At 47.5% G+C, this 19,540-nt stretch overlaps 1 protein-coding gene across 2 annotated transcripts in view; it reads left to right on the plus strand.

Annotated features, from left to right (window-relative positions):
- Positions 1-19,540, plus strand: part of LOC144152189 (uncharacterized) — a 648,411-nt gene that overhangs the window by 248,271 nt on the left and 380,600 nt on the right. For both annotated transcript variants that reach the window (XM_077683415.1, XM_077683416.1), the window contains 2 exons: positions 8,960-9,032; positions 18,208-18,310. In XM_077683415.1, coding sequence (XP_077539541.1) covers positions 8,960-9,032; positions 18,208-18,310 — 176 coding nt within the window. The remainder of the gene's footprint in view (positions 1-8,959; positions 9,033-18,207; positions 18,311-19,540) is intronic.

A 19,540-nucleotide genomic window follows, 5' to 3' on the forward strand; every position in this document is an offset into this window, starting at 1 on the left:
ATCTCGTTTTGAAAGAGGGTCTAAAATAAGCGACATACGTGAAAAAAGTAAGAAAGAAAGAGAAGACTGTTGGCTCGTTCGGCGCCATTAGCGGCATTGGGGCGTTTATGGCGGTCTTTGATATTTAAATGCAAAAGTGAGCGCTCGCTGTTTAGCCCAGGAGATTTACGCTCGCCCACGCCAAAACTGTCAATGAGTTCTTATTCGATTCTTTCGGTCTCCCAGTTCCGGTCGTTCGCTAGTGTATTTCCTTTTTGCCCGTGCGTTCTCAGTCGCACGATAGTCAACTAGAAGATATACCAGTTTTATCGAAAGAGACCAGCGGTCACTCACGAAGAATATTTGCTCATTCATCGACAAAAAATTCTTCGGACACTTAAGTCTGCTTATGCTGTTTGAAAGCGAAAGCGTGAAGATTGGGAAGGACTTCTTTGCTGCAACATTCTGTTTGCGTCTCTTTCTCCGCTTTCGTTACTTCGTCTTGTGACGGGAATGATTTTGGCAGGCAGACTGGCTGCAATTGAAGCCGCAGCTTCCCCACGCTCAGAGCTCTCTTCTGCGTGCCCCTGTTCTACTTAATGCCGTCACGGTCATCTATCACGTGTCAGACATCAGGCTAACCCACATGAACCCAGTTTATCTTCTCTGTACAGCGATGGCCATTTTGGTACCATTAGTGTTGTCGCAAACGACGACGAGTGCTACGGTCATTTCTTGCGCTTGAGACACTTTAGGTTTTCACCTTAATAAATACTTCTTAAACCTTGAGGAATCCCGGGAGGCATCTGTTCTAATTATTTTGGCTATATAGCTCACCAATGAGAAAAAAAATTGGCTCAGATTCACGCTGTAAAGGTGGAGGAGGAGAAGGAGGGAAACTTTATTTTATGAGAAATCCAAATCTACATGAAGGGAATATTGGGCTTTCAGAAGCCATAGGATTTAAGGGTATCAGAGAGGAAGTTAACTTCAAGGCTGTCGAGGGGACGAAAAGAAGATTAGAATGCTGGTGGACGAAAAGCAGAGAGGGGAATATTGCCTAGGACAGTTACCACCTGTAACAGGGAAAAGAAAGTATTTCGGGCCTTATAAGCTTTAGTGCCTGCCCTAAGCAGCGCTAGTATTAAACCAAGAGTGTAAAACATGGTTATATTAGTCCTTTTTGGTAAGATGACATGTCATCACCCCGCTTCAAAGGGGAAACCAATAGGAATCATCATCATCATCAGAAGAATAAAAGAGAGCATATGCAGCGTCACTTGAGTTCCCACGCGTGACTACAAAGAGTGAAACGAGAGACTGCCAGCTGTTACCTGTGATTCGCGGAGCGGTGTCAAGAACGCACGGGAGTCGGCAGAAAGAAAACGGAGAGGAGCTCCTTTTGAAGGGTGAGGAGAAGGGTGGCATGCGCAGTTATGGCGTCATATCTCCCACTGTCTCCCCCTCACTCTTGTTTCATGGGCAGCCTCCAAAAACCACCCGCCCCCTCCTCAGACGCTGAATCCAAACCACCGTTTGCCTCCCCCGTCTCCACGTGGGGGCGTAGCTTAGTCGGCAAGACGACGGGCTCACGCTGCGCTTCTCTTCGGGCCGAGGTTCGATCCCTGGTGGTGCCAGTAGTTTGTTTGGGTAGCCGGGGTGTAGCCAGTAGCCACTAGTAGCCTGGTATGTTTGTTTGTGTAGCCTGGGTGTAGCCAGTAGCCAGTAGTAGCGTGGTATGCTTGTTTGTGTAGCCTGTGTGTAGCCAGTAGTAGCCTGCGAATTTTCTGCTGACACGGCATGAAAATTTCTTTGGCTGGTTAGAGGTACACTACTTCGCAGTTAAAAATCCTCCGGACACTGAAGTCTGCGTCGTGCTTTGAAGGCTAAATCCTGGCGACATTTATCAATAGCTTCCTCACGGCTACATCTTATTGGCGTCTCTTTCCTCGCTTTCATTTCTTTGTCTTTGCGCGGTTCACTTCGATAGGCTTTTTTACCGCTACACCGTGTTTGCGTCTCTTTCTTCGTCTTGATTTTTTTTTTTTTGCCTTTTGGCGCGTCAGCAGGCAGGGTGATGACACGTGCCGCAGCTACCCAGAGCTTTGCTGACTGGGGGTACAACCTGTTCTACTCACGGGCCGTCACGTTCACTTCTCACACGGCAGGCAGCGATTTTCGTTCCACCGCTGGCGATGTGTGGGGAAAGAGCAGTGGTAACTCGCTGGGCTCATGCGTAATCTGGATATCCGGGTTCAAATCCCACGTGGGGTTGCATGAGCTTTTTATTTACTCTTTGCAACGGCAGCCATTTTCTGTACCGGACAACCACAACGGCGACAACTGGTTTTCGCGCAATGGGACACTTAAGTATTTCGACCTAAAAAGGAACGGTTCAATTTGTACGGAAAATCGTTACCTCAACGAGTACTCCTATTGAAACCATTGGCGGGAGTTGTTGCGTGCAGGCAATTCCTTTATGCACTTCACTTTCGGCTTTGCACGAGAATTCTCAAAGCAGAATTTCGCTTTTGCCTATTTATAGCAGTCATTGCGGTGGTCCGTATACATTTCAAATTGTGAGGAGGGGGGGGGGGTTGAAGAAAAGAAGTATGTGGTCTCATTTCTCTACGCGGTACGAGCAGGGTGCCTAAGTCATAGCTCAGAGTGCAACGCAAGCTTTAGCGTCTCCCGTACCCACCCGGCGTCCCTTCCCCGTTTCGAGCTGGCACGCCACACAAGCGTGAGCACCCATCGAGTTCCGATTCTCACGCGTGGTGGCTGGCAACTCCGTGTGGCGCCGATGCCCGCCGGCCCAGTTGGGCGCGCACACTTCATTGACCAATCAGGACGCGCGCATCACAAGTGCGACGGTCACGCACACCGAGCCGGCTCGGGGCCCAAGGCGTTTCCGGGGGCGAGCGACCAGCGCCGGGCTAGGTGGGGCGCTGGTCTCGTTTCTTTCTTGCCTTTTCCTTCCGTTAATTTGTTACCGACCCAAGCGCGGTAGGGTGAATGGGTGCACGATCGCTGCAGCGTACCGACAGCACCGCCGCTACCGTATTCGGCGCACCAGATTCTCTGCTTTGAGTGATTAATGCTCCCCCCTGCCGCCTCAATGAATCGGCGCTGTATTTTGCCAGGGCTGGCCTCTCCCTATTCCGTAATGTTTAATTCAACTCGCGCTACGTGTGTGGCCGCAGCACATGCATCACGTCGAAGTGCATCGGATCGCTTATCTCGGGATTGTTTAGGTGTGGAAAAAAATTACTGCTCGACCGTATAGAACTAAAGAGATGAGCGCAAATAGCACGACGCAATCAGCGTAGTGCCTTTTTTCTTCGGGTGTCTTTGATAAATACCCGCGGTACTGTGAGAGCAGATGTACGCATAAAATGATTGTTTTTGGGGCGCGTTAAGTTTTTATCCCGTTTTGTGGGCATGTTTTCTTCGTTCTCTTTCCTGCCATAAGCGATGCAACTAACTGTAGGAGCCGCCTCTATATCGTGATTGAATAAGGCGCTCCCAACTTCGCAATATATTCAGGGTAGCTTCGGATTAGGCATGCTGCACTGGTTCACGTGATTTGTGCCATTTGTTATGACCAGAAAAAAAAAAAAGCTCAATGCGTGACTATTTTTTTTTTATAATGCTGCAGAATTTTGAATAGAATACGCTGCAATTACCAAGTAATAGAATACAGAAACAATCGTCTTTTTTATTTCGTATAATATTCCAAATTTTGTTGTCTATCACTGTTACTCCGGCAGGGCTTTTATTAAGGGGACGTCACTTTACGGCGTCGGTTTTTTTTTATTTATACGTGTGTGTGTGTGTGCCTGTGCATGTGCGTGCGTGTGTGTGCCCCCGCACGCACACACATCTGCCTGCAAGTAGGGCTAGTAGTTAGAAATATCTGGCGCGCGCGCCCGAAATTCCCAAAATACTAGCACTCGTGCTGAGGCTTACACGTGCCAACGACATTTGACGTGAAGGAAAGAGCAGGAATAGGTGAGGCAAAGCATAAGTTTTGCCAGCGTTCTTTTCTTTAAGCGTTCATTCAATTATTTGAACTAACCTAATTAAAAATTTCTAATTTAAAATTTCGATGTCACCCAAGCAGTCATGATTTTTTGAATCCGAAAGCGTTAACCCTATCGCTGAGATGATCTCTCATTAATACCACAATGATATTTTATTTCTTTGCGCCTTTTTCCCCCTCCTGGTGTGGACACCTTCTTAACATACTCTCCGTTTTCCGTACCTAGGCCACAAGCAAAGATCTTTGCTTAAAAGATTATTCAATTCAGTTCAATCTTCCCGTGTTCGCACTTATCGCGTGCTATTTGCTGATACAGTGCGAGTCTTTCTCATTATCTTTTGTTTCTGTCGCGCTTGCATCAGTTCGAGCCGACGTGTTTTGTTCTTGTGCTTGCTATTTATCTCGCCTCTCGACGACTTTGTTCTCCCTCTCCAATCCAGCTTCGTCCTCCTCCACTACACACTCGTGCCCTCCACCACAACCATTCGTTTTTGAGAGGAGCTCCCCGTTCTTTTCTATTGGTTATTGGTTTTTTTTTTTGTAGTCCCGCGTGTAGGCAGCCGACGTGAGGCTGTAATCCGAGCAGCGTATCGTGTTCGTCTCGCCTGCCCCGTGGGCGCGGTTCGCCCGAAGCACTGGGTCACGCGTGGCCTCATCGTTGGACGCTATCGAGACGCACGATTGATGACACGGCATTCCGACACCGGGCGGAGGATGCCGACTGCGGTGTTCATTTCCAGCCGGACGTTTTTATACTGAGGCCAGGTGCCCCCACACGGCAGAGACACGGGCGCTTGGGAACAGCGGGTGTCCGCCGGACCGACCCGCTTTAAAGCCGCGCTCGCCTCGATAAATAAGTCACTAGAGCAGCGCGCAGCGAGCGGCGCCCAGCGTATTCGCAGCATGACGAGCTGCCCGAGCCGCAGGAGCAATACTTGTGGTTTGTGCAGGCCCCGAATGCGCTGGCTTAAAATAGCCGATTTCTATGCGGTGGAGGCCGTCGTGTAGGGTGACATGATCTGCGGCCGGTCAGAGGTCACGTGTATTAGAAAAGTAAACAAATACGGACACGTACAGGAGATCAAGAGACGTGGAACCAGAAGGTCAAGGCAGGCCCATAACTTTGCCTTTGATGCTGTCAAGCTACCCAATTTTCAACGGCGTCGAATGTACGTAAAGCGGTTTTTTTTTAAACAGAACATACACGCAATTGCACACGCAAACCCCCACCCAACGCACTTACACGCGCGTACAAACACACGTAGACATACACGCACAACACACACGAACGCGCGTAGACACGAACAGCAAATGTGGCAGTAGGCTGCCAGCTTTCGAATAATCGAAAATTTACGGACAGATATGCGTTTGGCTATAGCTCGTATACCGGCTGTGATGGCTGAGTGGCTAAGGCGTTGTGCTGCTCAGCATGAGGACGAGAGTTAGATTCCCGGCCGCGGCGGCCGCCTTTCTGGTGGAGGCGAAAAGAAAAAAGCGTCCGTGTGTACGAGATATCGGCAGGTGGTAAAAATTCATCCGAAGCCCTTTACTACGGCGCGCCTCATCGCCTGCGCTGCGTCGGCGCGTTGAAGCCTACAATCGATCAATCAATCGCTATAGCTCAAGTACGGTATCACTCCGCCTAAGCGACGGACCCGGATGTCAACGGGCGCGCGTGTTTTGAAAGGAGATTGATATGAATGCGTGATATCGTCTGCCTTTTCTCACGTAGTTTGTTTGTCGTCGCTGCAGTAGTTTATGAGCATATTAAGCCCAAAAAATCATGGAAGTGGCTACTGCCATGTTCAAAATATTCCCATTGGCGTGCTACTTGCCCGCGTAGTGTAACACCTGGCTGCGGTGATTAGGCCCAGCGGCAGCTTCCGTTGCCATTCTTAACTTGTACCGGAGTATAGACGCATGGGATCTTCTGGGACTTTGCGCATATGTTTCTGCAGTTGCCGCACGTGCGGCTATGTGGGCGTCATTACCCCTCGAAGCGACGGCAGTACCGGGATAACGCGTGGGATGATTGGGTGGCGGGCTCGTTATTAACACGTACGTGCGGTACTCATGAAAGGAAACGAAGAAACCCGTTTCCACCTAGGTTTCCTCGTCGTGATATCGCTGTGCGTTCACTACTCACACTTTCAAGCGACTGCGACCTCAGCGTTGTGCAGAGCTTCTAGGTTCACAATCTGGTTGTTGATCCCGCGTTCTGGTGAAACAAAAGCATTACACCCTTGCCATAACGCTCCATTGACTGCGTGAAGGACATAACAGATTGTCTAAAATTCTCCAGCCCAGTGTATTGAATAACGAAGGAGGTACTTAATTTTTTTACGTTCGCAAATAAGCGTGCTAATCGTTGTTTGGTTCGCACGTTAACCACAGGGGCGCAGGGGCACGTTATAATCTGATTATAAATTATTCTGTGGCCGTCCATAACTGCGCGTCGTTGCTCAAAAGTAACTACGGCACGTAAAACTAACGGGTAAAAGCCCATGTCGAACTTGTAAATGAACACCAGCTCAGACCAGCTTTATTTGTCGCTGCGAAGCAATAGTTTTTCCGTGAGTTTTTGCTACGGCGAAAGGTTTTTGTATTCGAAACACACCGAATATTTTGATCGGTCGATTTACCGATTGACGGATGGTATAATTAATTAATTAAGCCAATGCGCGATCATTCGTGACTTGCAGTTTTTTCAGCCTTGTAGACTCTTCACTGTCCCTTCCTGGTTCAGCAAACTAGGTTAACATAGCCTGGCTAACATTCCTGCTTTACTTTTACTTTTTTTTTTCTTCCTCCCTTCGTTCCCGACCCTGCATAATTTGCGAAGCAACCACGCGGCGTAATTGTCATTCGGTTAAACACGCATCCACCTCAGGAAAAAGACTTTTCCGGCTTCGCCGCGTCGCCGAAGCGCTTGTACGCAGCGCGCGAATGATTCGTTCTATGCAGAAGAAACTCGCCACATTCGACAAATCCGTCACGCATGGTCTGTTTCTGTTCGCTGCGTTTAGCGGAACACCCTGCGAACCGAAATGGAGCAGGAATCACCTGCCGATGTCCTCTCTTCGACGACACAGCCGGTCACGCGAATGCGGACGTGGGAAGTCCCCCACCGAAACGCGTACTCTGGGGCACAACGTACGCGACAGGAAAAAGTAGACAAATAGAAGTCAATAAAGAGGCTAGTTTAGCGGCCATTAGGCCTTGTGGATTGCACACACTCCTGCTGCTGGCAAAAAGGCGGCAACGTTACCTAGGTCACAGGGCCTCGTGGTTACATCGTTAGCCAGTTTTTTGTCGCAAAACAGCTGAATATTTGCAACCACTACTTCTAAATGTTTCTTGTTAAGGTACGTCCACGCGTGCATGTTCATTCGTATTGTCCATAACAACTCTTCACCCGACGCAGTGCACAGGCCTTTTGATCTCAGCTGTGTCGGCTGACACATCCGGCGGACGGCACCGATAGCGTATGTGGAAAGGATGGTATTCGATCGAAAACGGTTCGCAACCGCACCTAGAGCGCGTTATTCCTTAGAAGCGACTTCGTGACGGGTTGAAGACGGATAGGGTGATCCGCGCTCTCGAACGGAATAACCGTAACTCTAAAGGAGAAAAAAAAAAAAAAAAAAAAAAAAAAACGTGTATCGTTGAACGTTTCGTTGCTCCTCGGTAACAGATTTGAGAAATTAACTCGGACGCCCGATTAAGCGTGGCCAGGTTGGGGGCGAATCCATCTTGCTTAATCTCACCCAATCTGCTCAGTGACCCAGTGGGCCGCTCGGCGGACTCGTCGCCCGAGGCAACGAAAGAGCGCGTAACGAACGAGTCCGCTAATCGCCGGCGACGTCGGCGAGTCGCTTAGCGCGCGCGAAGCGGAACGGGAAAGGAAACATTTAAATAAAAAAGATTATCCAAACGTCTGATAGTTGACGCCTGTGGCCATCCTTCGCACACAGTCGCGCTGGCTAGTACCGTGTGGGAAGCGGTTAGCGGTCGCAATCTCATTTGGCGAGGAACCAGGGGCGAGCGTTCGATTGGCGTTGCGATATGGTAAGGTAGTAAGCGAACTAGCCAGCGACCTTCCGGATTGCTGAGAACACTGGAGAGATGATTAACGGGATCTTTGCAACCTTTGGGTGAGGGGGAAATGAAAATAAGGGAGGGTAAAAAAAATGAGTGTCGGCTCCTTTTAGCCCGCTCAGAAATGCGTGGCGTGATTGATTATGAAGGTAGGGTTTGTCTTCTGCAGAAAGCGGTGGCAACAAACTGAGCGCGTACGACGGACGGCGTTGATTCTGGTCGGCCCTAAATTGTCGAGTATGTTTTGCGGCAGTAATCCTCTTCTGATGGCGTGAAGCATTAAACGTCCTTACTATGATGGCGTCATATCAAGCGGTTGCGTTTATTTTACCCTCGCGAAAGAAAAAAGGAACGTGGTATTCGCACTTCGTGTTGTAGTAATTGGGCTCTTAATTAGGCACTCCACACGATGTGAAAGAAAATGTTTAAATCTGAATGAAAATTGATGGGGATGGACTTAAGTCGATATTTCCCTTGTTAGTTCTTGTCGACACCGACGGGTGTACATTTAAAACCCTTGAAAGAAACTTGCAAAGGGTACAGTTTGATTTTGGAGGAGCGAGGAGCAATAATTCCTGAACATCAGATCCAAACATGCCAAGTTTTTGGGCGTTGTGTTGTCAAGCTTCATCGCAACAACTGTAAACCTCCTCAGTGTTTTTGGGGCACTTAATTTGTGCTCAAGTGCGGTTTTTTATGTCCCTTTTAACTTGGCTTGTACAATCCGCTTCCGATTTGAACCGCATAAACAATGAGAAATGGATGCAAAGGTTTGAATTAAAGGCATTGCGATGTATGTTCTTTCATTGAACAAAAATGTTTCATTTTTATTCTTTGCAGGCAACGCGTTTTCCAAGCTGCTCTGGAGCCAGTACGAGGATTACCAGGCATCCCTGCAGCGGGTCGTTATACCGTAAGTGTCCACGTATACACAGCAGCTAAGTCTACGTCACACGTTAGGCAGCTCACCGAAGTCAGGATTCATGCGTGTCCGGTTACGGTATATGAGTTCATCTATGGAAAATAGAGCTTGTATGGTTTTGTAAGCTTGTCCTGATGTGGACCGCATGGTTCATTGAAAACCAGGTCTGCTGTCATACGCATAATTCCTTTTCATACGTTCAGTTCATAGGAACTCGGGAAAACATTTGTTCCACGTTTTCTTTTTTTTTTTTCTTTTCTTTTTTTAGAGCAGCAACTGTAGCGGGACGTTGTCGGGAGAGCGTGTTCTGTGTCGAGTGCCGCAGGACGCTTTGCGGCAAAGCTAACTTTGCAGTTTTCCTTGCAGCAAAGCGATGACACGTAGCGTCGCGGGTAATAGACTTAGGGGATATATGTGCGCCTTGGCAAATCCTGGTAGCGCGAATTTTGGCGTCGTCAATTTTATAGTCAAAGTTTTCCTTATCACACTCTCTTGTGCGATTCTTAAAAAAACATATTTAATAAGCTTTCAACCATCCAGTTAGAAACCAACATTTGCCGACAGTCCAAAAAAATTGACCCGTAGGGATGAGGAGGGTGTGGTAGATGGAGAGAAATATTAAAAAGTAGTAAAAAAGTTGGAGAAAATAATTTTATATGCGTTGATTCGCTGCAGATCACGTCGAATGACGCTTTTTTTTACCACCTTTACCATATAACGCCCTTATTGCAAAGTTTCAAAGTTGCAGACGTCAGAGAGACGGGGGAATTCGAAGAATGTCGGCTTCTTTGCGTGACATAGTTGCACTGTAAGAAAGCTGCTACTATTAGTGGTAATTAAGTGTCGTCTTCGCATTTCGCAGGCTCTCCAAGAATTCAGGGTTATTTTCGTATCGCTGACCCAGCGGAACCTCCCGTGATTAACCAACCCAACCAGCGGAAACTACTCCCACAGCGCTGTAACGCCCAGTATTCCTAGACCAATGCCCGGAGTGAACTTAGAAGTTTTTGTCTGCCGCAGGCTCGGTGGCCGATGCCTGTACGTCTGTTCGGCTGTCACCCGTGGCTCTGCTTGTCAGCCATTGTGGGTTACAATTGACCCAACCGTATGCCTTGCAGGTGGGGGCGAATACAGAGAGGCGAAAAAATTGAAGGGAGAAATGATGGGCCGAATACTAATAAATAAGCGAGAGGAAGTTAAACAAAATTGGACCAGAGTAAAAAAAAAAAAATCAGTGACCGGAGAAAAAGATGTGGGGTCCCGAGGGGGGGTAGAACCTCATACAATCCGGAATCATTTCGAACAGTCAAGAGAGCTCGCCTTTGTCCCCAACGCCGCGTCAGCGTGATTATGCAACGTTCCTAGAAAGTTACTCAGCTCTAAGGCAGGGCCTAGGTTTTCTTTTCTCTGTTTCGTGTTGTGTTGTATACGGCTGGAAGTACCACGAGAAATGCCGTATGTCCTTCTGCATAGAGTGCACCAAGCACAATGGCAAATCCGTCCAGCCTATATTAAACAAAAAAACAACAACAGCGAGTTAATGTAACGTTTATGTAATGTAACGTTAATGTAATGTAATCAGTGAATGACGCCCTCAGTTTGTTTCCGTAGGCCGCGCGGAAATATGGGCGGAAATTGTCTGGAATATGGACGCGCAGACCGTGCGCGTCTTTCGCAGCTGCATCAGAGATGATGTTATGATGTTCCCCTCAATAACGGTATGATCTGGCAGCTACTGAAACGAGATTCTGTGCCCGTGCGTAATCCGAGTGCATGCAATGCGTTTAACTCTAGCACACGTTGGCTGCGGCGATGGCATGGCAGATCTTGTAAGTCAGGCTGGGAGTGCACGAAGATTACCCATTCTTGAGCGAGAATATTGTTGATATGAAGCAGTGCCGCTCTAATATGACCCAACTCAGTCGTTGTGGAAAACGTCTTGCGGGGCAAACTGGTTCAGGGTTCATTAAATCCTTCTATCTCTATCTCGCTCTCTCAAACCGTGAGGCATCAGCAAGTTATCACTGGGGTTATCACTGGATTCAGCCACCAATGACAACCCACCAATGACGTCACTGGTGGGCCACCGGCGAACCACCGGCCGACTGACCGAGATTTCAGCATTTACCCAGCCCAAGAAAGGCGGGATTAGAAGCTTGTGGAGATTTGAAGCTTTGCTTTTCTGTTAGGCAGTGTTACCGTGCAGGAAAGCCAACGGTGATTTGAATTGCATTGTATTTGCAAAGCGTGAACAAAAAACGTGAATGGGTACAGAGGCACTGAAAGGTCCCAAGGTTAAAAACCACAGGCGGGACCTCCCATGATGGTAGTTGAAAAATGCATAAATAGCAAGCAATACTAGAAAACAGATGTCAGCAAATAAACACATCATAAAATAGAGAACGGCGGATACAAAAAAACAAAGAAAAAATTATTTCACTAAGACGCAGGGACACTAAACAACAACAATGAACACAATGTCAATCTTTTCACAAATGTCGATATGACACACACACACGCACACGCACACGCACACACACACACACACACACACACACACACACGCGCGCGCACGCACACACACACACACACACACACGCACACGCACACGCACACACACACACACGCACACGCACACGCACACACACACACACACACACACACACACGCACGCACGCACACACGCACGCGCACACACGCAAACGTGATTGTCTAACAAGAAAGTTCTTAGTTCATATTTAAAAACTCGTAGTGAATTAGAAGATTTAATATCAGGGGTTAGCGAATTAGAGAGGTTACAGGCGTTACAGAATTGTAGGTGTTAGAGAATTTAATCGTATGTTTGCCGTATTTAATGTGTATACACGACAGTAGCAGATCATGACGTGAAGTAAGGCGCGTTAGATTGAAATTAGAAGCGATGCGTTAAGGGAAAATGTCGAAAGCAAGATGATCGTAATAATGTTTAAAAAGAAGGTACTGATTCTGTAGCAATAACGTTGATGTGGGGGCAAAACACGGAGCTGATAGAACAATGGGGGAGATTCTGCTTGTCGCTGGGAAAATGTAATGATGCGTAGCGCTTGTTTCTGCAGTTTCTTTTTAACAAGCTTCTTGGAATGGCATACTTTTGCCACAAACTTTGCGTGTATTGCGTGAACATGATAAGAAAAGTTAGGGAAGCAAAATCGCGATTTCGTGTGGGGAGGGGAAAGCGGTGTTTTGCTGTTTAGCTCTAGCGTTTTGCGCTTATGGTGTCTAAACGCACTGCTGCTACTAAATAATTCACTAAACAAAATGGCGCTTAATCGTCCTCAACGGCTCTTGTACTATGTGGATTGACTTTACTGAGGAAAAATTGGATTTAGAATTTAGCGGCGGAGCTTGATGTATCCGGTGAGGATCACTATAGACTCGGCTGTCCTGTGCTAACGAGCAGTGGTGTACACACTATTTAATTTCGTGGGGAAGCGGGGTGCGGACACTGGGGAAAAGGGGTAGAGAATACGAGAGAAGAAAAAAATTTGAAGCGCCTTCTCTTACAACCGCAGCCGGTGCACGAACGAAGAAGCGAGCGGCGGCGATAGATGCGGCGAACTCGAAACTAAAGCGTGGCAAACTGTTCGCATGGCGACGCAGTGAAACATCCCCCTAGCGAGGGGCACGATCAAATGCAGAGCATTTCCGGGGGCGCACGACGTTAAGTAGTTTGCGTTAAGTTAATGTTGTTGCACTTGTGGCAACTGCTGACGAGAGAGCGCTCGTCAGCAGTAAAATTGGCAGCCTCAGCGCACGTTGAGTCCGAGAGAGGGGAGAGAGTGTCCTTGAAACGTGCCTGGGCGCGCTATCGAATGTTGATCGCGCCGATAGCGAAACGTCTGAGCCGGGCATGTCGAGGCGAGCGATGCGGACTACTACGGAAGCCTAGAACGGGTGACATCGTGAGTTAAAGAAATGCTCTGCATTTAAAAGTAAAAACAGCAACAAACACTGCGTGCTTAGATTGACCAGAAAATTAATTCTGTACAGAAGACGGATAAATAAATGAATGAATGAATGAACAAAAAAGCGACGAAACGTAACAAAACAAGAAAGCCGACACAAGGAATCAATAAAAACATTAGAAATAACTTCGTGGTGCCGTGGGAGTGCTTTGTGTTGTGATGGGTTCTTTTGTTTGATTTCATTGTGTTCAGGAGTATTCCGAAATGCCCAAACCTCACGGTGAGAGCACACCTCGAGGTTGCGTAAGCTTGGTTCGTGGCTTGCAACAGGAAGATTATTATTTGTCACCGTTATTTGGTAATACGTTGCGTACGCCAGTGTTGGGCTCACTGCGCCTTGCGTATGCGGCGAGCGTTGGCTTCCTGGCACAACGCATGTGACTTGCCAAGTAGCCATCGTCGCTAATAGTAGTAGCTTCCTTACATGGCAACTGTGCCTCGCGAAGAAGCACATGTGGCTCATCTTGCCTTTTCTCTGTTTGAGTTAGCAATTTTTCAACTTTCAACCTTACAATTTCGAAACTTTGCAACCCTTCCAACCTTTAGCAGCTCTCTAATTGGAAGCTCTCGGTATTTCACTCGACGCAACATTAGGTACGCTGTTTTAAATAATTTGCAAATCAATCAGAATGTAAAATATACTGAGATCGACCACGTCACCATGAATTATGCTTTGTTGGCGGACAATGCAACATTCATAATTATAACCATTGGTCTAAGTCATGTGAAATACCACTTACAGAGAGCGTTAATGTTTTTCATATTGCGCTGCGTGCACGGGCGCAAAGTCACGAGGTAGCCGTTGTCGCAGTTTTGCCGAATTGATAAAAGTAGGCTTGGCTCTTTAATTAAAGCCATAATTGAGGGCAAGCGTTTGAGCAGAGCCGTTGAACAGCGCGCATGTGCGTACGATGCTTAAAAGGTGTATTAACGGGAATCCGAATGGACTCAGTGGAACGGTACAAGACACATATGGAGGCATGAAACTATATTCGCGGGCGACAGTTGCCGGGGCTGCCGCCTGATAAAACGTAGTGGAGAGGTACTAATCTTAAAGTGAACGACTGAATTGAATTTTATCGGATGGGAGCTTGAGGCTAGTTCATTTCTTAATGGCTAGGCGGCTCCCGATATCCTTCTACAAGTCTCAGGCTAATCAGCCCATTCAGCCCTTTGTGTGAACTACAGTGTCATGCATGCTCCTAGGTGAACTCTCAAGACAACGTTCTGTGCTGAAGTCTGGTACGGGTATTAGCATGCGCCTGTCTCAAGCACGACCAGCATCAGTGCATAATTCAGCTTAAAACCTTCTCAGTGATTATTTTAATTCTTTGAGCTGTGCAATATTATTTGGAATGTACTTCTATGCGAGAGTGTTTAGAATTGCGTGCACTTCGTCTTCCTAAATGAGAAACGATATCATGATTACATTGCTCCCTGAGTCCCTATATAGCTATCAAGGGGCGGCATTTAAAGCTACTGTCTCACGTCAAAAGACCCTACTCTTTTTTCAGAAACAACCATGCAATGCGTCCAGCATTCTGCTGACATGTTGTACCGGCGTATGTAAAAGCCTGACTAAAAATAATGGCATGTTGTGCATGTTATTTGAAGGCGAGGGAAATTGTTTCCGTAGGCGACGGGAGGAGTGGGGGGGGGGGGGGGGGGGGCTGTTTTTTTGTCGTGGTAGAAATGTCAGTTTAAATGTGCTCATGTGTTCCATACACTTTTAAAAGGATGGGCAGTAAACTCTTAATAAACACAAATAGTATTTTAGTTTTAAAGGGGGTCTGCAACACTTTTTGATAGACGCTTTCACCCTTTCCTTCGCGTTTGGAAGCCTTTGAAAACTTTAGTTGCTATAGTTATCGCCAGCGCGGTGCGACTAAGAACCTGTCGGGCTTGTTGGTTGATGTCAAATGTTTACAGCGCAAACACACGAAGGACGAAGAAGAACGTTACACCACAAGCACTAAAAAACAACAAAAAAACAGCGCGTGTGGTGTAACGTTGTTCTTCGTCCTTCGTGTGTCTGCGCTGTCAACATTTACACGGAGAGATACTGTGTGATTTCCTCGTCGCAGCAAATCTCCCCTCCGTTCGCATTTAGCATCTTTTATTTTAGGTGCGGAGTACCTTAGGACCACACAATGTCCGTCCGCGTACGTGCGCATAGCATTTAAAATCGCAAAGAATCACACGCGCACCGGTAGGATTCCAGCCTGTGTCTGGTAGACCAGACAGAGTTAGTGTCAATCGTCTTACCCATTGGGCTACGACCGTAAGTTAGTACCCGAGAATCAAACGGCTTACTCCCTCGCCTGTAACGGTGCGGAGTACCTTAGGACCTCCCAATGACCGTCCGCGTCCATCCGTGCGCACACCACCATCAAGCGAAATTCGATTTGAGCCATGAGTTGCAGTTTCATTTAGGGAATAATCAAGGTGCAACTCACGGCTCAAATCGAATGACGGTCGGTACGCAAATCGGATGTCACTCGGGGCGCAACTTGGATGTCATTTCGAGTCGCCGTACTCCGCACCCTCGCCACCATCCACGGAGTGGAGATGCTGCCATTTTTTGTGTTTTGCTTTTTAACGTGGCTATCGAATGCGTTCTTTGCTGCAACTGGAGGAAAGCCGGCCAATAGCCGCTACACCGCTGCAATGACGTTATTCCAGCGGTCGAAAAACGCCAAGGCCGGGAAAGAGAGAAAATTTTCTTGAGCAAGTTTCTATGTTACGTTAAGCGCATAGAGCAGTAATTTTTGGCTGAAGTAGTTTGTTGACTACTCTCTGAAAGCATTTAGGATTTAGAAAAAAAAAGTTAAAAAAAGGTTGCGGAGTCTCCTTTACTGAATAACTTTTGTCTCTATGGAAAGTGCTAGGTGTGTTTTATGGACTCGAAAAAAAGTAATGGGATGCGATCACTGCTGAATTTTTTTTCATATCTGCAGAATTTCATCGTTGGACATACGTAAACATTATGGGGTTCTTGTTGTGTACCTGTTTAGTGGATTTAGCTTTTGTTTTTGTATTTTGTAAGCTAACGGAGCATGCTGCACATTGGTCAGGCTCATAATGTATAAACTGATACGGGCCCGTGTAGACATTCTTTCTTCATTTTCATCGATTTTCTGTGATGCCCTTCCTTCGAATTGTTGCCATCATGGATGTCGATGCGTTTACATGTGGAAAAGGTCCGGGACTCCGTCGGGTTTGTAGGGGCGAAGCCCCTTAGTGGCTCGGGCTGTCGGGGTCCCCTGTCGTCGTCGTCTCATGTATTCGCGGTGCTAGAACACCGGGACACTCGTTTTCCCATGCCTCGTGTTAGAACGTAACGCGTACTAAAAGAAGAGTGTGTAATGGATAAAACCGGTACGAAGTAAACTAACATGATTTAAAGATTTGACTCCTTGTCCGCTTCAGCAATTGTCAAGCACAAGCAGAGGCTGTTTGTAGACGGGTTATAAACTGTGTTACACTCATACACCCACCGGCTCTCGACCGTAGGCCTGATGGGGTCGGGTGGTCGATCGAAACAAGAAAAGGCGTACTTACCTGGTGCCGGAGCCTCGTTGACCACTGAAAACGAGCCGGCAGGGTATGCGCGGACATTGCACTGCACTCGCGTTGGCGCCTGTCACTACCCCAATCTGGGGCAGATTGGGCATGCAAATTGATTAAATCCGGAGCAGCGCAAGAGAGGGCGCCACCACCTCAGCAAGCGCGCGATCGCTCCTCCCACCGGCGTTTCTCTGGCGCCCAATCAGCGCGCGCCGTGTGGCAAGAGAAAGGCTTACAATCTTTGAATACACTTCTACACTGCGTGCTTCGCTCCTCCTCAGGATTCATGTCAGTAAAGATGGCTCGGGATTTTTTTTTCGCCTTTCGCTCTGGTCTCCAGTTATAATAAACTGCCTAAGAAATAAAAAAAATAAAACGCTAAAGGTGAGGAAATGTATAGCAAAGAGGGGTTGGCGATATTAAAAGAAGGGTGCGTGCTACAACGTGTTCATTGATTCATTTTGGGGTAACGCGCCGACACTACACCTGGGCGATGAGGCGAGCCGTAATGGAGGGATCTGGATTCATTTAGACCCGTTGGGATGTTTAACGCGCGCCAAAATCTGCACACATGGGCGTTCTCGCTTTTAGCCTCCCCCCGGAAATGCAGCAACCGCGGCATGTAATCAAACCAGCGTCCTTGAGGGCAGCAGCACAACTCCTTAGCCAATGAGCCATCTTTTTTTTCGCCCAGGGATTTATACACACCCCCCTAACACCCCCCCCCCCACACCCCCCAGAAGGACTTCGACACCTCCCCAAAAAGATTCCACAACCACAAGCACCCTGCCTAGGGATTTATACAACACCCCCCCCCCCTTCCCCCCCCCAAAAAAAATCGAAATTCTGCGTAAACCCCTGTTTTCGCCAACGGTCACTTTATTTAATTGAATGGGTACAGTTGATATCGAAATATGGAGGCACGAGAGCACATCCAAGGGTAGCTACAGGCTCACACATGGATATGTAAGAAAAGAGATCTCGGTTACAGGCGTGTAGCAGTTGGCAGTTGGCGCAAAGCTTGTGGCGTGAGAAAATGTCTCGAAGTGCGTCAAAAAATAACGCTAGTAACAATTTGGGGTATGCACAGCATGAATACGGCTTGACAAAAAGGATCAGTGGTACAGAAGAGATGGCGTCTGTAAGGCAGAATGCAGTATTTGGCGTCTATATGCCTTCAACGCTTACTCATACCGTGTAGCGGAAGGTCACCGCGGAGGGTGCAACGATTTCACGGGCTTAAAAACCATCGCGAACCGATACGAAAACTTTTACAAATACATGAAAGTGTGCTCAACGGCCCAGTAATTTTATTTTGGACATATGTCACTACTGTATTGAAATAAAAAAAATAAAACTCTCGCATGGTAGACTGCTAGCGCCATCTAATGAAAACTACATGAACTAAAATGCATTTTTGTTTATTTTTTATTTCAGTAAAGATGTGATATATTTCTAAAAGAAGCAAAGTAGGACGTTAGGAACATTTTTTGTGGATTTGTAAAACTTTTCTTATAAGTACACGATGTTTTTTTAACCCGTGGGCCATGAACTTGAGTCCCCCTTAACTCGAGGTGTTTATGTGCTCATTGCAGGGTTCTGAGGGAGAAAGAGGCCCGCGATGCCCAGTTCGTGACCCTGTGCAAAATGAGCCGCGGCGCTGTCAAGTACTCCCTCCAGGACTTCCTGCATCAACCGGTGAGTGGCTCCGCGCCTCCTGCGGGTCCACGTGTTTCGCCGCGCGCCTCTTTCAGGAGCAGCCACCAGCGGCGGCGTGTTCGGTTCGAAACAGTTCGAAAACTCCCGCGCGCACCGAGCAGGTTTCCTTTTCCGGCAGGGTGCCTCCTAGGAACAGGTCAAGGAAGCGAGCAGGCGCCCAACGCTACACTAGTCCGGAAGATGGCGCGGCGTTTCCTGAATGGGACCTAAAAAGGTCCCATACAAGTTTGATCCATGGACCTTGTGTATGAAAAGTACACGCAGGCTATGTGTCGAATGTTACCCCGGGGACAGTATTTTGACCCCGCAGTAGTCGGTATGTCAATTGCTTGCCTGGAACGCGGTGTGTGGAGTAAAGCCACTGTGTACGCGTTACTGGAAGCTGTGTGGAAGACTCCGTAGTTACTGACGTGGAGTAACGGAGGCTTTGCGGGAGAAAAAAAAATCTGCCCGCAGCCTGGTACCCAAGCACGCACCTAAGCTGGTAGCGCGAGGCAAAACACTTTGAGTGGTTTTTTTGGACGTCACAAGCCACGACACGGAATTTTTCATCTCTTCTATCCGAATGATTACTCGAAATTTTACAAAACGAATGAATTCGCGGGACGCGGATATAACTTTCGGCACGGCTAATTCCTATTTACATCTTAAGAAGGCGTTCCTGCAAGGCGACAGCGTCGAGCACTCCACATTAATTTTGTCTTCGATAGAATCAAGTTCTTTGAACATTCATCAGACAGAAGACACGCATTCAGACATTTCACTTGACCTAGATATTCGTGTGACCTAAATAGTAAAAATAACTGTTTTATTTGTGCATTATTTTTTCTGTGTGCGACTCTAACCATCAAAAACGAATCGTTCAACCCAAGTGGTAAGAAGAGGAACGAAAATATATTTGTCCCCACAGTCTGGTACATAGCACTTTACGCAACTACAACAGGGCCCCGTGATAGGAAACCACTGGGTATTGAGCTAAATGTTAATTATACCGAGAGATTTTCTACCAGCGTAGTCACTCGACTAACCCATACCAGCAGCGAAGATTACTTGAAAACTAGCTGAGGGGTGTAGTATTCCAACTGCGCTCTGAGTGAACGTGGGAGCATTATTGTCAAAGATTCAAAAAATTGTGCGAAGAAGTATGCCCTGTATCGCCAAAATAGAGTTTCCCAGGCTTTGCATTGCCTATTATCTCTCCACAGAGTA

The sequence above is a fragment of the Haemaphysalis longicornis genome, unplaced genomic scaffold, assembly GCF_048455015.1.
Source record: "Haemaphysalis longicornis isolate Haplotype H1 unplaced genomic scaffold, Haemaphysalis longicornis Haplotype H1 scaffold_9, whole genome shotgun sequence".
NCBI lineage: Eukaryota > Metazoa > Arthropoda > Arachnida > Ixodida > Ixodidae > Haemaphysalis > Haemaphysalis longicornis.